Source organism: Delphinapterus leucas, chromosome 14 (genome assembly GCF_059928025.1).
Source record: "Delphinapterus leucas isolate spDelLeu-1000000601 "Yukka" chromosome 14, BTC_Dleu_Yukka2, whole genome shotgun sequence".
NCBI lineage: Eukaryota > Metazoa > Chordata > Mammalia > Artiodactyla > Monodontidae > Delphinapterus > Delphinapterus leucas.
This window is the reverse complement of record NC_143142.1, coordinates 10,954,629-10,973,560: the sequence shown is the minus strand read 5'-3', so window position 1 is coordinate 10,973,560 and position 18,932 is coordinate 10,954,629. Positions and strand designations below refer to the sequence as shown.

Below are 18,932 nucleotides of genomic sequence, written 5' to 3'. Positions count from 1 at the left end.
TTGAGGGCCTCACATGTACCATCTCATGTAATCTTCACAGCACCCTGCGAGGGAAGTGTTATTGATATTTCCAGTTTATGGATGAGGAAACTTGAGACGTAAGAGTATTTACACAGCTTGCCTTATGTCACACAGCGGCCGCAGGGATACCCACCCACCCGGCCAGTAAGAAACTGGAGAAGGGTGGCATCTCAGCATAGGGTAAGAGGTGTCTTTTAGGGAGAAGGCCCCCCTTTCCCAGGGGTGGGTGCGTGTTTGTCCTCCTTCCGTCCCCACTTCTGAATACACCTTTATGAATGTTCACTAGGTCACTGGTTCTGGTCACTTTACCTCCATTCCTAGGGGAGAAAAGTCAGTATTGCCCATTTCTCTTCTTAAGAGCAACATGCAGACATGCCTTTTGACTTTGTTTGCACAAACCAAGGCCTCTCGGGTCTCGGGAGTTGCCGTGGTGGATGGGCTATGTTGAATTCCCTAAGGCTGTCCTGTCTGCTCTGCACATAGGATGCGTAGTCATGAATTAACTGCATCTCATCATCAGACTTGACCTCATCTAGTTGTTCTGCAGGAAACCCCGTGCAGCCAGCCCCTCCCGTGCGCCAGAACGATCGCTTGGCGTTGGGGTGGAATCCATGCATCTGCTGGGGGAGTGTCCCAGATGCTGGCGCTTGGTGGTAGGGGTTTGTACAGATGCTCTGCTTACTGGGAAGGCGGCGTGACTCTGGGGAAGCCATCACAGCAGGGGCAGTGTTGAGCTGCTCTCCGAGGATGTTGTGTAGGAGTTTCTGTGCAGAAAAGAGGAGGGTAGGCGGAGGGCAGCACACACAGGCTTGAAGCCATAAAAAGTAAGGTGCCCTCGGGTAACAGAATAGCTGAAAGCTTGCTCCCGGGCTCTGTGTGAAGGAAGGAGAAGGGAGGGAGACTGGAAGGGAGACACGGCCTTTATTCTGTAGCCAATGGCGAGCCATTGAAACATTTCATAGAAAGAGTGATGTGCTAAATGATCCGGTTCATGTCTTCCGAAGATCCCTTTGAGGGAGACAGGGTGTGATGAGGGGATGGAGTTGAGAGGCCGTTCACAGGCAGAAGTGTCATTATCTGGTGGGTCTGATGTGTGGGTGAAGAAAGACAAGTCACAGATGACAGTTGGCTCCGGCCGGGACGGGTGGGTCGTTGGGGAGATGACCTTGGGGCCTGAGACATGGGGAAGAAGTGGGTTCATGTGGAACCTGGAGGAGAGTGTGTTACGTCATGGGGTGTGGGATGCCATGCAGCGGGGTGGGTGGGGCTGGAACTGGTGATGGGAAATTCACCGGGATCCAGGCTGAGAACTGACTGGACCCCGCAGAGCACCAGTGTCTAAGGAGCAGGCCAGCAAGAAGAACTCCAAGGAGGCAGAGCAGGAGAGAAGGAGAGATCTGTGTGGCCGCTGCAGGTGGCAGGCGGGGAAAAGTGTGTGGTGAGGGGTGAGTCGAGGAGGAAGAAAGGAGGCCTTTCTCAGGAGCCCTCAGGGTATCAGTCTGGATAGTCAAGCAGTCACAAAAGGTTATAAAGTAAAATGAAAAGAGCCCAGGTTTGTAAATCTCATGTAAAAATGTTGGGCCTGAGGCCAGAGGCCTCTCAAAGGGCCTTTCATGCCGGTGGGCTCTAGTTTACCCACTCTCTGTGGGAACAGCGGGAATTAGAGATGACCCAAAGGTTCCTTCGATCCCAAGAGCCTACTGCTCTGTGGCCTCTTGATTTGAGGGAGAGAGAGGAAAATTTCTAGTTTCCAGGGAGCCGGAGAGATGCCAGCCGTGGCTGCAGTGGAAGGCTGCAGGGCGGGGCTGTGTCTCAGAGAGGGGTGTGCTCTTAGGTCAGCAGGTCTGAGTCTCCTGAGCACAGACCCCTCGAAAGTCTGATACGGTGTCTGACTCGGGCCATGTGTGGACCAGACGTCCCCGATAAAACACTTCTGATTGGGTGGCTCTGGGGCCGATATTCTTACACTGCAAATTCTTGCTGACTTCAGGTTGGAGTTGGATAGATTCACCCATTCCATTCTTGCCACAGATTCTATGGAAGTGAAACCCATCATGACCAGAAAGTTGCGGAGGCGACCAAATGATCCTGTCCCCATCCCAGACAAGAGACGAAAACCTGCTCCTGATATCCGTTGCATCAAGCCTTAATCACTTTTCTTCCTTTAGACTGTTGAATCCTTTGCTTTTCCATTCGATAGAATACACATGGCCGTGGTCCTTCAGAAATTGTCATGTTTGGCTGGAAAGCACATGTATTTATCCAGGAGGTAGGGGATGGCCATTTTATGATTGGAGTCCTCAATTGTTACTGCTTTGAGTGGGAGGAATTTATAGACAGCAGTTATTTGGAAAGGGACTCTGTGCTGGTTTTGACACTCACTGGGAGATTCATGTGCCTTAGATTTTCCCATCTGTGAAATGAGGACCGTAATACTTGCCTTTCGTACTTCAGTCAGCTATGTCCCCCAAACAGTGGATTGCAAACTGTTGTTTAATTAAAGCAAAAGATCTCAGTTGGACATCAAGAAGCCCCTTTAATCATAACAGTGGGAATGGGAAGGGGACACATGGGGGAGTGTTGTTTCCATCGTCTCGAGGAGATAATAAATAGCCATTTGTACAAAATGGTTTTGTTATTTGTCTGCCACGAGGAAGGGGCATAACTTCACGTTCCCTTCATCTTATCCACTGAGAATTGAAGCTGTCAGGCAAGATTAATCCTGTACCTGTGTGGAAGTCTCAGATCTTTGGAACAAAAGCACTTCACACATTGAGGATGAAGTTCTTTACTGTGGCCTGGGCTCTCACTGTTGTTGTAGTTACCTATGGAGTCTCATTTCACCTTCTTACCATAGAAGTTTGTAAGATGGCGGGGGATGTGAATTCTTTTAGATACCTGGCTCCATGACATTTAGTAGGAAGATCAAAAAGTTCCAAGAGGCAACCTGTAGAAACATGGCGGAACAGACTCTCACTTTGTAGATTCTCAAACCCTGGCACCATTTTGTTTCTTTCTATTTGCTTGGCAGCCATCCTTTTCAGACACGTTCCTTTAACTCTGAACACCCCAGCTAAACTATTTGTTAACAGATGAACAGATCATGGAGGATCTGAGAACGTTAAATAAGGTACAGTTCGATTTTTTTGATTCATTTGAAAGCGTAGGCTTGATGTGGGTTTTCTGCTTTATTTTGTTCTCATTGCTACTTGTTAAATCACTTTTATACCTTTGACACCTTACGTTGTATCTGAAATGATTTTCTCTAAGATTTTTTTGTTCTTCTTACAGCTGAAGTCACCCAAGAGACCAGGTAAGTGCACGATGTTGCTGGCATTCGTGCAATCTTTTTATCATATTGTTGGAAAAGCATGCGAATACCTGACAGGGAGTTGTTGCAGTTTTCCAAAGCAAAATGTTCATCATTTGCCTAAGAGCAGTCATCATGAAAACTGGAGTGGACCTCATGTGTACCCTCCCCTGATTTATTTTTTTTTAATCCTGCTATGTTAAAGTTACTTTGTCTTTTCCTTAGGATTTATTTTAAGAGAGACATTTCCTTCTTTGTAGGCATCAGGCATAAGATTTAAGTGCACATGCATTTCTGAAAATGAAACCAGAAGGGTTTTGCAGTGTGAGTTGCTTTGTGGAGTTCAGTACGAGGCACGCTTACCCAGTGGCTTTTCGCAGCTGCTTCTGGTAACGGCCTCTCGGGCTGCTCCCAGTCCCAGCTTACAGAGGAGACCCACCCAGTGTTCGGGGTGCTTCTGTTTAGAGCAGCACTTAAAGGTCGTTGCTAGGCTGCAAAATAGAATTCTGAACTGACAAGGCTTTTTTTTTTTTTTTTGGTTTTAAGCGCTGCGATTACTTACACATCCCTCTACCAGCCAAGTCTTGTGAAAGAAAACAAGATTCTTCTCGCTCTAGATAATTACCTTCTGAGAGCTGCCATGGTCCACAGAGATGTCCTGAGTTTCTGAAGGCCTGGTGGGGAGGGGGTTTTGTGAGTGTGTGAATTTAGATGATTTGAACCCACTGCAGTTATCAGCAGTGTGTTAGCTTGACTCCATACATGCCCAGTAACCTGCCCTGCTTTGTAATAAATATTTCTAGAAATGATTCCATTTTTATAAATTTAAAGAGATTTTTCTAGTTCTTGCCATTGGAGCTTCTGATGGTCAGTGTTGGTACAGTCCTACTCTGAGTCACCTTGGGCAAACCCCTTAGCCTGTCGGTGCCTTAGGTTTCAGTTTCCCTTCTGTGTGGTGAGGTTTCTCTTTGCCTTGCCTTCCTCACAGAGTTGCTTTAGGGATTCAGTTAGATGTGATGTACAAGAATTTTGTTGAATTCCCATTTATTACAACTGTAAGGACTTGATCATGATTGTTTCCCCCGTTTTAATAGCATTTCAATGAAAGCATGTTAGCTGGTGGACTCGCATGCTCATGCCACACTTAGTCATTGAAATGTCTCTTTGGTTCCTCCAGCATCCCCATCCTCTCCCGAACACTTGCCCGCCACACCTGCAGAGTCTCCAGCCCAGAGGTTTGAAGCTCGGATAGAAGATGGCAAACTGTACTATGATAAAAGATGGTATGTTCTTGGTAAACACAGATTACTCGTTAGAATCTCAAAAGAACCATTTGGAAATAGGGCTGGGGCTGTCTATAGTTGTTATTTCAGAGCGTGGCTGCTGCTTAACTAAAGGTAGAGGAGCATTTAGAAGTTGTCAGGAGTCTTGGATCCATACGGCTTTTTAGCTCTCTGAAGGCAGTGCTTCCCCAAAACGTCCTCTTCTAGTAGTGGCCCCCCTTCTCCCTCCATGCTGCTCTCACCATACTAGAACTTGTGGTGCCCCTGTAGACTGGCATCAGGGCTTATGTCCCGCTCTGCCGCCTCTTAACTGCACCCCTGTGTGCTAAAATTAATAGGAGTTCTGTGGAAGAAAGGATTTTGTGGTCAGATGAGTTTGGGGGAATGGCCGTGTTAGCTAAGACCAACGGGTTTCATCATTGTAGCACTCTGGGTCCTCTGATATGCTAATGTACACTGTGAATTTCTGAGATGTTATTAGGTGTTGTTTATTTGACTGAGGTACCCTTTTGCATGCAACATCCTCTAGCACGAGTGGTCCAGGAAAAATAATCGGGGGAGGTGTATCCTAAAACGTTACTAGTTTAGATTGAAGACGGTTTGAAACCTTCAGACCACCAGCGTTTTCATTGGGAAGAAAATGGCAAAACAATGTGAAAAACAAATACTCATGCATTTACTCTTTCAACAAATATTTACTGTTTGCTCTGTGACTAGGCATTCTCCTAGGTGTTAAGTCACCGGGACCCTGCCACCTTTTCTTTAAATTCGAATTTCTTCCTTTTATTCATTGCCCACATGCAGGCATAGTCTCACTCAGGTTAAGTCATGGCAGACACATAATTGCCTACTGCCTTTCCACTTGTTTATATGTTTTTCTGGGTTATTGTATGATCTCTGTAATTGTCATTTATAATGGTTATATGATTTTTTTGAGTTTCAATATATTTATTTAACCCAAAATTCCAAAATTAGAGTTGTGGTTATTTTGAATGTTTTGAGCTTTCTTAAAAAACCCCAACACTGTGTTAGCTGATAACCTTATAATATTGTATTTCTGAAGTTGGGGAAAATGCTTAGAGACCTCGTGATGCCTAAAATAAATCCGTTCCACCTCTGAGGCTGCAGTGAGTTAATAACACATTGGAAGATGAAGGCTGGCTCTGTCTGTAAACCGGATCTTTTTTTTTTTCTTTAACATTTTTATTGGAGTATAATTGCTTTACAATGTTGTGTCAGTTTCTGCTGTATAACAAAGTGAATCAGCTATATGCATACATATATCCCGATATCCCCTCCCTGTTGTGTCTCCCTCCCACCCTCCTTATCCCACTCCTCTAGGTGGTTGCAAAGCACTGAGCTGATCTCCCTGTGCTATGCATCTGCTTCCCACTAGCTATTTATTTTACATTTGGTAGTGTATATATGTCAGTGCTACTTTCTCACTTCATCCCAGCTTACCCTTCCCCCTCCCCATGTCCTCAAGTCCATTCTCTATGTCTGTGCCTTTATTCCTGTCCTGCTCCTAGGTTCATCCGAACCTTTTTTTTTTTTTTAGATTCCATATATATGTGTTAGCACACGGTATTTGTTTTTCTCTTTCTGACTTACTTCATTCTGTATGACAGACTCTAGGTCCATCCACCTCACTACCAATAACTCAATTTCGTTTCTTTTTATGGCTGAGTGATATTCCATTGTATATATGTGCCAAATCTTCTTTATTGTTTGATCTTTCAGTGGACACTTAGGTTGCTTCCATGTCCTGGCTACTGTAAATAGAGCTGCAATGAGCATTGTGGTACATGACTCTTTTTGAATTATGGTTTTCTCAAGGTATATGCCCAGTAGTGGGATTGCTGGGTCGTATGGTAGTTCTATTTTCAGTTTTTTAAGGAGCCTCCATACTGTTCTCCATAGTGGCTGTCAATTTACATTCCCAGCAACAGTGCAAGAGGGTTCCCTTTTCTCCACACCCTCTCCAGCATTTATTGTTTGTAGATTTTTTGATGATGGCCATTCTGACTAGTGTGAGGTGATACCTCATGGTAGTTTGGATTTGCATTTCTCTAATGGTTAGTGATGTTGAGCATCTTTCATGTGTTTGTTGGCAATCTGTATATCTTCTTTGGAGAAATGTCTATTTAGGTCTTCTGCCCATTTTTGGATTGGGTTGTTTGTTTTTTTGATATTGAGCTTCATGAGCTGCTTGTGTATTTTGGAGATTAATCCTTTGTCAGTTGCTTTGTTTGTAAATATTTTCTCCCATTCTGAGGGTTGTCTTTTCGTCTTGTTTATAGTTTCCTTTGCTGTGCAAAAGCTTTTGAGTTTTATTAGGTCCCATTTGTTTGTTTTTATTTCCATTTCTCTAGGAGGTGGATTAAAAAGGATTTTGCTGTGATTTATGTCATAGAGTGTTCTGCCTATGTTTTCCTCTACGAGCTTGATAGTGTCTGGCCTTACATTTAGGTCTTTAATCCATTTTGAGTTTATTTTTGTGTATGGTGTTAGGGAGTGTTCTAATTTCATTCTTTTACATGTAGCTGTCCAGTTTTCCCAGCACCACTTATTGAAGAGACTGTCTTTCCTCCATTGTATACTCTTGCCTCCTTTATCAAAGATGAGGTGATCATATGTGCATGGGTTTATCTCTGGGCTTTCTGTCCTGTTCCATTAATCTATATTTCTGTTTTTGTGCCAGTACCATACTGTCTTGATTACTGTAGCTTTGTAGTATAGTCTGAAGTCAGGGAGTCTGATTCCTCCAGCTCCGTTTTTCGTTCTCAAGATTGCTTTGGCTATTCAGGGTCTTTTGTGTTTCCATACAAATGGTGAAATGTTTTGTTCTAGTTCTGTGAAAAATGCCATTGGTAGTTTGATAGAGATTGCATTGAAACTGTAGATTGCTTTGGGTAGTAGAGTCATTTTCACAATGTTGATTTTTCCAATCCAAGAACATGGTATATCTCTCCAGCTGTTTGTATCATCTTTAATTTCTTTCATCAGTGTCTTATAGTTTCCTGCATACAGGTCTTTTGTCTCCTTAGGTGGGTTTATTCCTAGGTATTTTATTCTTTTTGTTGCAGTAGTAAATGGGAGTGTTTCCTTAATTTCTCTTTCAGATTTTTCATCATTAGTGTTTAGGAATGCAAGAATTTTCTGTGTATCTTTAGGATTCTCTATGTGTAGTATCATGTCATCTGCAAACAGTGACAGTTTTACTTCTGATTTTCCAATTTGGATTCCTTTTATTTCTTTTTCGTCTCTGCTGTGGCTAAAACTTCCAAAACTATGTTGAATGGTAGTGGTGAAAGTGGACAACCTTGTCTTGTTCCTGATCTTAGAGGAAATGGTTTCAGTTTTTCACCATTGAGAATGATGTTGGCTGTGGGTTTGTCATATATGGGCTTTATTATGTTGAGGTAGGTTCCCTCTTTGCCTACTTTCTGGAGAGTTTTTATCATAAATGGGTGTTGAGTTTTGTCAACAGATTTTTCTGCATCTATTGAGATGATTATGTGGTTTTTATCCTTCAGTTTGTTAATATGGTGTATCACATTGATTGATTTGCGTATATTTAAGAATCCTTGCATTCCTGGGATAAACCCCACTTGATCATGGCGTATGATCCTTTTAATGTGCTGTTGGATTCTGTTTGCTAGTACTTTGTTGAGGGTTTTTTTTTTTTTTTTTGCGTTACATGGACCTCTCACTGTTGTGGCCTCTCCCGTTGCGGAGCACAGGCTCCAGACGCGCAGGCTCAGTGGCCATGGCTCATGGGCCTAGCCACTCCGCGGCATGTGGGACCTTCCTGGACCGGGGCATGAACCCCTGTGCCCTGCATCAGTAGGCGGACTCTCAGCCACTGCGCCACTAGGGAAGCCCTTGTTGAGGATTTTTGCATCGATGTTCATCAGTGATATTGGCCTGTAGGTTTCTTTCTTTGTGACATCTTTGTCTCGTTTTGGTTTCAGGGTGATGATGGCCTCGTAGAATGAGTTTGGGAGTGTTCCTCTCTCTGCTGTATTTTGGAAGAGTTTGAGAAGGATAGGTGTTAGCTCTTCTCTAAATGTTTAATAGAATTCTCCTGTGAAGCCATCTGGTCCTGAGCTTTTGTTTGTTGGAAGATTTTTAATCATAGTTTCAATTTCAGTGCTTGTGATTGGTCTGTTCATATTTTCTGTTCCTTCCTGGTTCAGTCTCGGAAGCTTATGCTTTTCTAAGAATTTGTTCGATTTTTTCTAGCAGGTTGTCCATTTTATTGGCATAGAGTTGCTTGTAGTAATCTCTCATGATCCTTTGTATTTCTGCAGTGTCACTTGTTCCTTCTCCTTTTTCATTTCTAATTCTGTTGATTTGAGTCGTCTTGTTTTTCTTGATGAGTCTGGTTTATCAATTTTGTTGGTCTTCTCAAAGAACCAGCTTTTAGTTTTATTGATCTTTGCTATTGTCCTTCATTTCTTTTTCACTTATTTATGATCTGATCTTTATGATTTCTTTCCTTCTGCTAACTTTGGGTTTTTTGTTCTTCTTTCTGTAATTGCTTTAAGTGTAAGGTTAAGTTGTTTATTTGAGATTTTGCATGTTTCTTGACGTAGGATTGTATTGCTATAAACTTACCTCTTAGAACTGCTTTTGCTGCATCCCATAGGTTTTGGGTTGTGTTGTTTTCATTGTCATTTGTTTCTAGGTAATTTTTGATTTCCTCTTTGATTTCTTCAGTGATTTCTTGGTTATTTAGTAGCATATTGTTTAGCCTCCATGTGTTTGTATTTTTTACAGCTTTTTCCTATAATTGATATCTAGTCTCATAGCATAGTGGTCAGAAAAGATACTTGACACGATTTCAATTTTCTTAAATTTACCAAGGCTTGATTTGTGACCCAAGATATGGCCTATCCTGGAGAATGTTCCATGAATGCCGGAGAAGAAAGTGTATTCTATTTATTTGGATGGAATGTCCTATAAATATCAATTCAATTCATCTTGTTTAACGTATCATTTAAAGGTTGTAGTTCCTTATTTATTTTCATTTTGGATGATCTGTCTGTTCGTGAAAGTGAGGTGTTAAAGTCCCCTACTATGATTGTGTTACTGTCGATTTCCCCTTTTATGGCTGTTAGCGTTTGCCTTACGTATTGAGGTGCTCCTATTTTGGGTGCATAAATATTTACAATTGTTATATCTTCTTGGATTAATCCCTTGATCATTATGGAGTGTCCTTCTTTGTCTCTTGTAATAGTCTTTATTTTAAAGTCTATTTTGTCTGATATGAGAATTGCTACTCCAGCTTTCTTCTGATTTCCATTTGCATGGAATATCTTTTTCCATCCCCTCACTTTCAGTTGGTATGTGCCCCTAGGTCTGAAGTGGGTCTCTTGTAGATAGCATATTTAGGGGTCTTGTTTCTGTATCCATTCAGCAAGCCTGTGTCTTTTGGTTGGAGCATTTAATCCATTTACATTTAAGGTAATTATCGATATGTATGTTCCTATTCCCATTTTCTTAATTGTTTTGGGTTTGTTATTGCAGATCTTTTCCTTCTCTTGTGTTTCCTGCCTAGAGAGTTCCTTTAGCATTTGTTGTAAAGCTGGTTTGGTGGTGCTGAATTCTCTTAGCTTTTCTTGTCTATAAAGGTTTTAATTTCTCCATCAAATTTGAATGAGGTCCTTGCTGGGTAGCGTAATCTTGGTTGTAGGTTTTTCTCCTTCATCACTTTAAATATGTCCTGCCACTCCCTTCTGGCTTGCAGAGTTTCTGCTGAAAGATCAGCTGTTAACCTTATGGGGATTCCTTTGTATGTTATTTGTTGCTTTTCCCTGGCTGCTTTTTTTTTTTTTGGGGGGGGGGGTGGGGGGCGGTTTGCGGGCCTCTCACTGTTGTGGCCTCTCCCGTTGCGGAGCATAGGCTCCAGACGCGCAGGCTCAGTGGCCACGGCTCATGGGCCCAGACACTCCGCGGCATGTGGGATTTTTCTGGATCGGGGCACGAACCCGTGTCCCCTGCATCGGCAGGCGGACTCTCAACCACTGCGCCACCAGGGTAGCCCTCCCTTGCTGCTTTTAATATTTTTTTATTTGTATTTAACTTTTGATAGTTTCATTAATATGTGTCTTGGCATGTTTCTCTTTGATTTTATCCTGTATTGTACTCTCTGTGCTTCCTGGACTTGATTGACTGTATCCCTTACCGTGTTAGGGAAGTTTTCAACTATAATCTCTTCAATTATTTTCTCAGTCCCTTTTTTTTTCTCTTCTTCTGGGACTCCTATAATTCGATTGTTGGTGCGTTTAATGTTGTCCCAGAGGTCTCTGAGACTGTCCTCAATTCCTTTCATTCTTTTTTCTTTATTCTGCTCCCTGGCAGTTATTTCCACCATTTTATCTTCCAGGTCACTTATCCGTTCTTCTGCCTCAGTTATTCTGCTATTGAGTCCTTCTAGAGTATTTTTAATTTCAGTAAATGCGTTGTTCATCACTCTTTGTTTGCTGTTTAGTTCTTCTAGATCCTTGTTAAATGTTTCTTGTATTTTCTCCATTCTGTTTCCGAGATTTTGGATCATCTTTACTATCATTACTCTGAATTCTTTTTCAGGCAGGCTGCCTATTTTGTCTTCATTTATTTAGTATTGTAGGTTTTTACCTTGCTCCTTCATCTGTAACATATTTTTCTGTTGTTTTTTTTTTTTTCCTCTTTTTGATGGTGGTTCTGTATTCCTATCTTACTGGTTGTTTGGCCTGAGACATCCAGCACTAGAGTTTACAGGCAGTTGGATAGAGCTGGCTCTTGGTGCTGAGATGAGCACCTCTGGGAGGCCTCACTCCAGTTAATATTCCCAGGGGTCTGAGGTTGTCTTTTAGTCTAGCGGTTTGGACTCGGAGCCCCCACCACAGGAGCCTGAGCCTGACCTCCAACCTGGGAACCAAGATCTCACAAACTTTGTGGCGTTGTTTAAAAAAGAAAGAAAAAAAAGTAGCAGTACAATATCAAAGAATAAGAAACAGGGCTTCCATGGTGCCTCAGTGGTTGAGAGTCTGCCTGCCGATGCAGGGGACAGGGGTTCATGCCTCGGTCCGGGAAGATCCCACATGCCATGGAGCGACTAGGCCCTTGAGCCATGGCCACTGAGCTTGTGCGTCTGGAGCCTGTGCTCCGCAACGAGAGAGGCCACAACAGTGAGAGGCCCGCGTACTGCAAAAAATAAAAATAAAAAAGAATAAAAAACAAAATAAAATTAGATAAAAAAATATTGTAGGAAAAATAAAACTTTAATTGAAGCAACTGCAACAAGGTAAAATAAAACCACAGCAGGGAAAAGAAACCAAAAGGTGGCAGGGGGGGACAAGCCAAAAGGAGAGAACAATAACAAAGTATAAAAAATAAAATAAAATTCGAAAAATAAAAACTTTATTAAGAAAAATAAAAATATAAAAGAATCAGCAACAGTGAATCAACAAGGTAAAAGAGAACCCCAATCTAAAAGACGAAAACAGAAAAAAAAAAAAAGTCTTGCCTGGGGGGTGGAGTTTGGGCAGGGGTGGAACTTGGGCAGGAGTGGGCTTTAGGGTGGGGCGGGACCTAGGCCGGTGGGCAGGTGACTGTGGGTGTGGGGCGGGGCCTAGGCGGGGCAGTGGTCAAGCGAGGGGGGACTCTGCTTAGGACCTGCACAAGGGGAGAGGCTGCACATGGAAAGGAGGGCCTCTGGAGAGTGGAGTTCTGAGTTTGGAGGTAGTGCCCTGCGGGAGGCTGTGTGGGTGGGGTTTAGGCCCAGGGCGTTGGAGGGGGTCCCCCAGTGTAGGGGTGGGGCCCTGGGTGGGGGTGTGGGGAGGGGCTTGGGCTCTGTGAGGCAAGAGGGAGGCCCCGAGGGCAGGGGATTAGGACCCTGCCTGCTGGGCTCCCTTGTGCCTAAGCAGACAGGGAAAGCGCTGGCCTCCCCCACCGTCTTTCCCAGGGTCTCCCTCGTCACTGGACCCCTAACCGTGGATGGGTCCCGCTGGGTGTAGGAACTCGTCCCCTCCCCCAGCCGCCCCTCAGGGGTGCTGGTCCCAGAGGTCTGGCCTTTACTTTTGCTCCCCCTTCCCTCCCTCCCACTCCTTCAGGACCCGCGTGGCTGGAGGCCGCCTCAGTGGGCAGAGGATCAGGCCCGGGATCTCAGCAGGTTCCTGGGGGCCCAAGTGGGCAGGGGGAACCTGGCCACACTCCCTTTTTTTGTGTGTGTGTGTGTTATGCGGGCCTCTCACCGTTGTCGCCTCTCCCATTGCGGAACACAGGCTCCCGACGTGCAGGCTCAGCGGCCATGGCTCACGGGCCCAGCCGCTCTGCGGCATGTGGGATCTTCCCCGTGTCCCCTGCATCGGCAGGTAGACTCTCAAGCACTGCGCCACCAGGGAAGCCCCCACACTCCCTTTTGATCCTCTGCCCTCCCAGTGTTCCCCCAATTTCCCCCTTGGGGCGAGGGATCCCTTCCCCTCCCCCAGCCACCCTTCAGGGGCACCAGTCCTGTCCTGCCTCCACTTCTCCTCCCCCTTCACTCCGCCCATGCCCCACGTCCTACCCGGCCCCTGGGGGTTCTTCTGTCTGCTTAGGTGTCTGTGGTTCCCCACCGGCGCCTGGTAGGTGCCCTAGTTGTGAGGAGACGCGAATTCTGCATCCTCCTAGTCTGCCATCTTGACTCCGCCCCCTGTAACCCTGATCTTAGTGACTTCTGCCCCTGTCATTTGACTGTTTTTCTAAGAGGCCAGTTATGTTGTGTCCTAACATAGCTTATCAGAACACAGCACCACTAGGTGGCAGGCCCTGACAGCTCAACACCCTGAGGGGCAAATAAAATGAAAAATGTTTCTAATAATGAAAACCAAATAACCTTTAAAGATCAAGCCCACACATAAGAACCATCTTCAAAAATGATAAGATTTATCACTAGCATTTTTACGGATCTGTGAGTCTTAAAGCCATGTGATATTTCAAATGATGTTCATTTGTCATTGCATTGCTTCTGATCTTCCTCCTTCTAAGGCTTAATTCTTAGACTTTGTGATACATGTCTTGAGGATGAAAATGCAGTAAAATAAAATTCTTGTTTTTCTAAAGAAAGGACCCACGGTGACTGGTGTTTCATAATGTAGACAGTGGTCAGGTGGTGTGTGGTAGATCACCTAAGCATTTTGAAGGAATGTCACAATCACTGTCTTTCTCCCAGTGGCGGCAGAAATCTGTCAAGTGTCTCGGAGCATTTTACTATTTTAGTGACTTTCAAGTTGCTTACTCTCTTGTTAAATATTGAGACTGTTGTTTTCTGTGTTCTTTGTGTTTCCCATCTTTGGCCTTGGAGGTCAGGTTCATGACTCATCTGCTGAAAGGCAGGTCCCCCCCGCATCTGGAAGGTGTTTGCCAGGAGTCCTCTACAGGACTGGCCTCTCGCGGCTCACCAGGCTCCTGATGTTTGGCTTTTGTGTCCTTGTCAGTTTGGAGGCTTTCATTCTTCCTTCTTTTCCAGCAGTTGTGGCCTGTGGCTGAGAGGTCGGCTGAATCACTTTCTGCTCTTTCCAGTGATGTGGAGTATTTTGGTGAAACAGTATTTCTGGCAAAACATGTTTCATTCAGTTTTAATGACTTCAGCAAAATGAGCGTGGTTCGGGCTTCCCATCTTGGCCTGAACGCTTATCAAGCTACATTTCATTTGGAAAGATAAGCATCTTCCCTTTTCCTGGGTCTTATACTGCTTTTAAGACATTTTATATCCTGTAAGTTTTCCTCACATTTTGATTTGAACTAATGACCCTTCTTAGAAAGTACTGCGAAAGTAGCTGAGATTTTAAAGTAACTCACTGATGGTGCCGGTGGACTGTTTTTTCTTTCCTCACTTTAAATCCAGTACTGCTGAAGTGAATTCAGTGAAGTCACCCACTTGCATGGGTGGATTTAACCCTCCGGCCTTTGCCTGACACGAGAGATTATTAACTCAAAACAGTGACTCTTTACAGCTAGAATCAGGATTCCTTTAAGTCCTGTAGTTGTAACATGGTATTCATGGATTTTTGGGGGAAATGACACAATAATATCAGTATTCCCAGTAGGATACAAAATTAAATTAATTCTACCCCTTCCCTGCCCCACTTTTTGACCCACCTTCTAAAGAAATTGCTTTTTTCCATAATAGTAGCGGTGGTTCTATTTTGTCAGGTTTAACAGTAGAGGCAGAGCTTTAAGAACTTAACTGTAGGGATTCCCAGGTCAGGATTTCCATTAGTAATAAAGTCAATTTGACATTTGGGGCTTGTTCTCTGAGGCTGTTTAAAGTATTTTTTTCAGCAGAGATGAGTTGTAGCTTGTAAAACAGGTTAATTGGCAAAAAAAAAGTGATAATGTACATTTTTACTAATTTAACTTTATTTTTGTATTTTTAACATTTTTTTGTGTCTAAACATATTCTGAATCTCCCCCTCCTTTTAATTAGTATTTAGAAATCGGCACATAAATTTGTATGTTACGGTTGTCATATAGTTTTTGGTTTCATCTTGAAACCGCCGCCCCAGCATGAGCACTTTAATTTCTGAGGACTTATTTTTTTTTTCCCAGGGAATTTGGGTAATTTACTAGATTTGATATCCAGGGATAATGGTTCCCCAAGACCATTGTGTGGTGCCTGACAACCGCTGGAGGTCCCGGGGCCTCTGCTTCACGAGGACCTGGGAATCAGCTGGTTTGGGAAACACGCTGGCGAGCTCTCCTGTGGAGCCCAGGAAGCACATGGAGCACTGCTGGGCATTCAGGCCACCACCATCCAGCGGTCCCAGAGCAGGCGGATTTGGGAGGTGGCCAGCTGTGCAGGTCCCAGACCGCTTCCCAGGGGTAGTAGGTTACATTGCGTGGTTTACTCCTGAGGTTTACTTTAAAGCCAGTCGGATGGGTTGGGGTTTGGGTGCTGAGCGCATCTGAGGGAAAATGCAGCATGTCTCAGGAGAGTTGTCCGGCTTGTCTCCCAGAGTTGTCTTTAACAGACACTAAGACATCAATTTGTGACATTAAGTTTTCTTCCTGCCCTTTGGCTACTTCGGTGTTTTTCAGTACCATGACTTATAAGAAAGTACTATTTACTTTTTGATTACAAGTAATACCTGTTTATTCTGGAAAGAAGAAGACTATGCAATAAAAAGAATATCATTATTTTATATTTTTATAAAACTTTATATTTTTATGAAATTTTAATATACACTTAATAGAGATTTTAATATAAATTTACCAGTTTTTATGTATGTGTTTATATGATACACATGTAACACGTATTTTGTTGTATTACGCACACAGGGACATAATGGACGTAGTTTTTTCTTGACTGAGCAGTATATTGACCACATTTCCACACTAGTAATATACTCCTACACCACACCCATGACCTTTCTTTATTTAGAAAGTAGTATCAGGATGACTTGAGGCTAGTTGCATGTTGTTTTGTGTTTTTATCTCTCTAATAACTCACAACCCCCATAGAATGACTGTGAATGTTCTCCCCTTCTGTTGTTTTTTTTTAAATGTTGAGCCTTCTTTTAATGTATTTATTTTAATTTTTGGCAGTGTTGGGTCTTCGTTTCTGTGCAAGGGCGCTCTCTAGTTGTGGTAAGCGGGGGCCACTCTTCATCGTGGTGTGCTGGCCTCTTTGGCCTCTCTTGTTGCGGAGCACAGGCTCCAGACACGCAGGTTCAGTAGTTGCGGCTCACAGGCCTAGTTGCTCCGTGGCATGTGGGATCTTCCCAGACCAGGACTCCAACCCATGTCCCCTGCATTGGCAGGCAGATTCTCAACCACTGCGCCACCAGGGAAGCCCTCCCCTTCTGTTTTTATTCTAACCATTACTCAAGACGTTACCATTTACATAGGATGGTTGGCTTAGATGTGGGAGGGAAACTCAAGTTTGATTTTTCTGTGAACTAATTGAACCTTTCCTCATGCACTTTGTTAATTCAGACCTTGTAATATTACATATTTAGCATAATGGATGTCCTCTGACCCAGTTTACCAACTGATCCCTGGCCAAAAGCAGCTTTCAAGCTGGGTCTAAACCAGTCTCGCTGTTCTAATTGAATTTATGATTTGATTTCTTTTAACGGTGTTCTCAGGAAGTAAATTGACTTGGAAACTTGAGTTTTCCGCTCCTAAGTAGCAGGTTAAAGAATGCTTAGAACCTTGACAGGAAAAAGCCCATTGTGGGAGTGAAGTACATCCTTTACTGTGATATCTTAGCAGTGGATTATTTCACTGTACCAGCAAAACAGAGTCTGTCTTCTTCCCCCACAGAAATAATGGTTAGATGCAGTGCTTTGCTGGGAGATGTGTTTTGGTGGAAGTTATATGAGTTAGTGGGTCTGTTAAGCCAACTCTTTGCAGCCAGAATGAACCAAAGGTTATCTTGACTGAACTGGGCTGGCCTAGGCCAGGGCTGCCAGCAGCAGCTCAGCTGATGTTTCCAACTCCTGTCACCCAGTAGCTGCTCCTTCCTCCTGTGGCACCTGTTACTGACTCATTTGGGCTTTGGCCCTGGCTTCCTCATTTTTCATCCTCTGCCTTGTCCCTGAACTCTTAGAAGAAGGTGAGGGTGGTCCTACACTACAGAATAGATGCAGGGACTGAAAGGGGGGAGTCTGTCTTATCTACTCCATTCAGAGCTGCTCTCCCGACTGACCAGGCCAAATTAGGTACCCTTTGGTGCAAGTCTAACAGTCAGAACTTCACCTAGTTAGTACTTGCCAGGTGTGATTATTTCATAGTTGTCACTGCCACTGTATTTGAAGCTCCTGACGGCAGGGACCTTGTGGCCTTCTTCACTGTCCACTCCACCCTCCAGGGTGGTCAGTGGTACACAACAAGTGGTGAATGAGTATTTGCTGAATAAGTGATCAAAGTAAGGACTGAATTTGGCTTGCCTTCTTGTTGATAACTTACTTGGACAAATAGAAAATATGTAACGGGACAGTCTGTTCAAGCCCACCTGTTCATTTTGTCCACCCAACCCTCCTCAGTGTTTTGGGGTGGAGGCAGAAAGTGGGGACAGAGGTTTTACTTAAAAAAGTATAATTTACTTTTTGAACTGGGTTATATAGTTCAAATAAAAAACTAAAATACAGAGTTTTCCAGCCTTTTCCTTGGCCCCCTTTTCTACTCTGCAGTGGAACCAAGAATGTAATTTTTAGACTTAGAAGGAGATTAGGAGGTCATCTGATCTAATCCAAGGGTGGAAGCCTGTAAATTAAACCTGAAATCCAGGCTGTTCCTCAACTATAAATTAAGATTCCTTTAATTATATTTTTTGTTGTGTTTTTTTTTTTCTTCCCTCCTTTGTGGCCTTTTCTTTATTCCTTTTCTAAATTTGGGCCCTTAACAATACTGTACACTTAAAATTTGTTAAGAGGGTAAACCTTATGGTAACTATTCTTACCACAAAAGGAAAAAAAAGCCACAAAACAGTAGTTATAATAGAGGGTGGGAGAAAACTTTGGGAGGAGGTGAATTATGTTTATGGCCTTGATGGTGATGGTTTCACAGGTATGTACTTATCCTGAAACTCATTGAGTTGTATACATTAAATACGTACTACTTCTCACATGTCAGTCATACCTCAATAAAGTGGTTAAAAAAATAAATGTGTGTCTTTTTTCCCGCAGGTACCACAAGAGCCAGGCCATCTATCTGGAGTCAAAGGACAACCAGAAATTGAGTTGTGTGATCAGCTCTGTCGGAGCCAATGAGGTAGGACTGAACCTCTGTCACCCTTTAGGAAAGCAAAATGGGACAAACCTGCAATGTGAGTGCCACCAAGAAAGTACGGTGGAATCACAGTGTTGTATGCGGGTTAGATTCTAAAGTCAGCACTTTCAGGCTGAAATTGCACATAGGCAAAATCACCCTTAAAAATCCCTTACTTTGCATGACTGCAGTTTATGCAGGTTTATGTAAGCCTTGTGGTTTTGTGAACTCCCTGCAGAGTAATTGAGTTGGGCACCACTGAGATAGACTGCAGGAAAGAACACAAGGCAAGTTGGTGTTATGTCTGCGCATTCAAATCCTGCTGCTTTTTGAGGCAGCCATCTACTGAGGATGGGACTTGCCGTTGGAGCATACTCTGTCTTTGCTGTTATTTCTCTCGAGCTTTCATGTGCACTCAGATTTGTTTCATGCTCTGAGGATCTAACAAGGCACCTGACACAGGGTCTGGCACACAGTAAGTGTTCAGTAAATGGGTGCTGGCCTGATTTGACCCACACACTACTCTTCACCTGCTGTCTCTCTAATCCGACGTGTCCTGTTGTGCTTCTGGGCAATGA

At 43.6% G+C, this 18,932-nt stretch overlaps 1 protein-coding gene across 11 annotated transcripts in view; it reads left to right on the top strand.

Moving 5' to 3' along the window:
• SUDS3 (SIN3A corepressor complex component SDS3) overlaps window positions 1-18,932 on the top strand; it is a 91,980-nt gene that overhangs the window by 17,289 nt on the left and 55,759 nt on the right. For all 11 annotated transcript variants that reach the window (XR_016387495.1, XR_016387493.1, XR_016387494.1 and 8 more), the window contains 5 exons: window positions 2,053-2,148; window positions 3,090-3,151; window positions 3,313-3,334; window positions 4,509-4,614; window positions 18,273-18,357. Coding sequence is in view for 5 of the 11 variants with exons in the window: in XM_089894502.1 (XP_089750628.1) it covers window positions 2,053-2,148; window positions 3,090-3,151; window positions 3,313-3,334; window positions 4,509-4,614; window positions 18,273-18,357 (371 nt within the window). In the remaining 6 variants the exon portion in view is untranslated. The remainder of the gene's footprint in view (window positions 1-2,052; window positions 2,149-3,089; window positions 3,152-3,312; window positions 3,335-4,508; window positions 4,615-18,272; window positions 18,358-18,932) is intronic.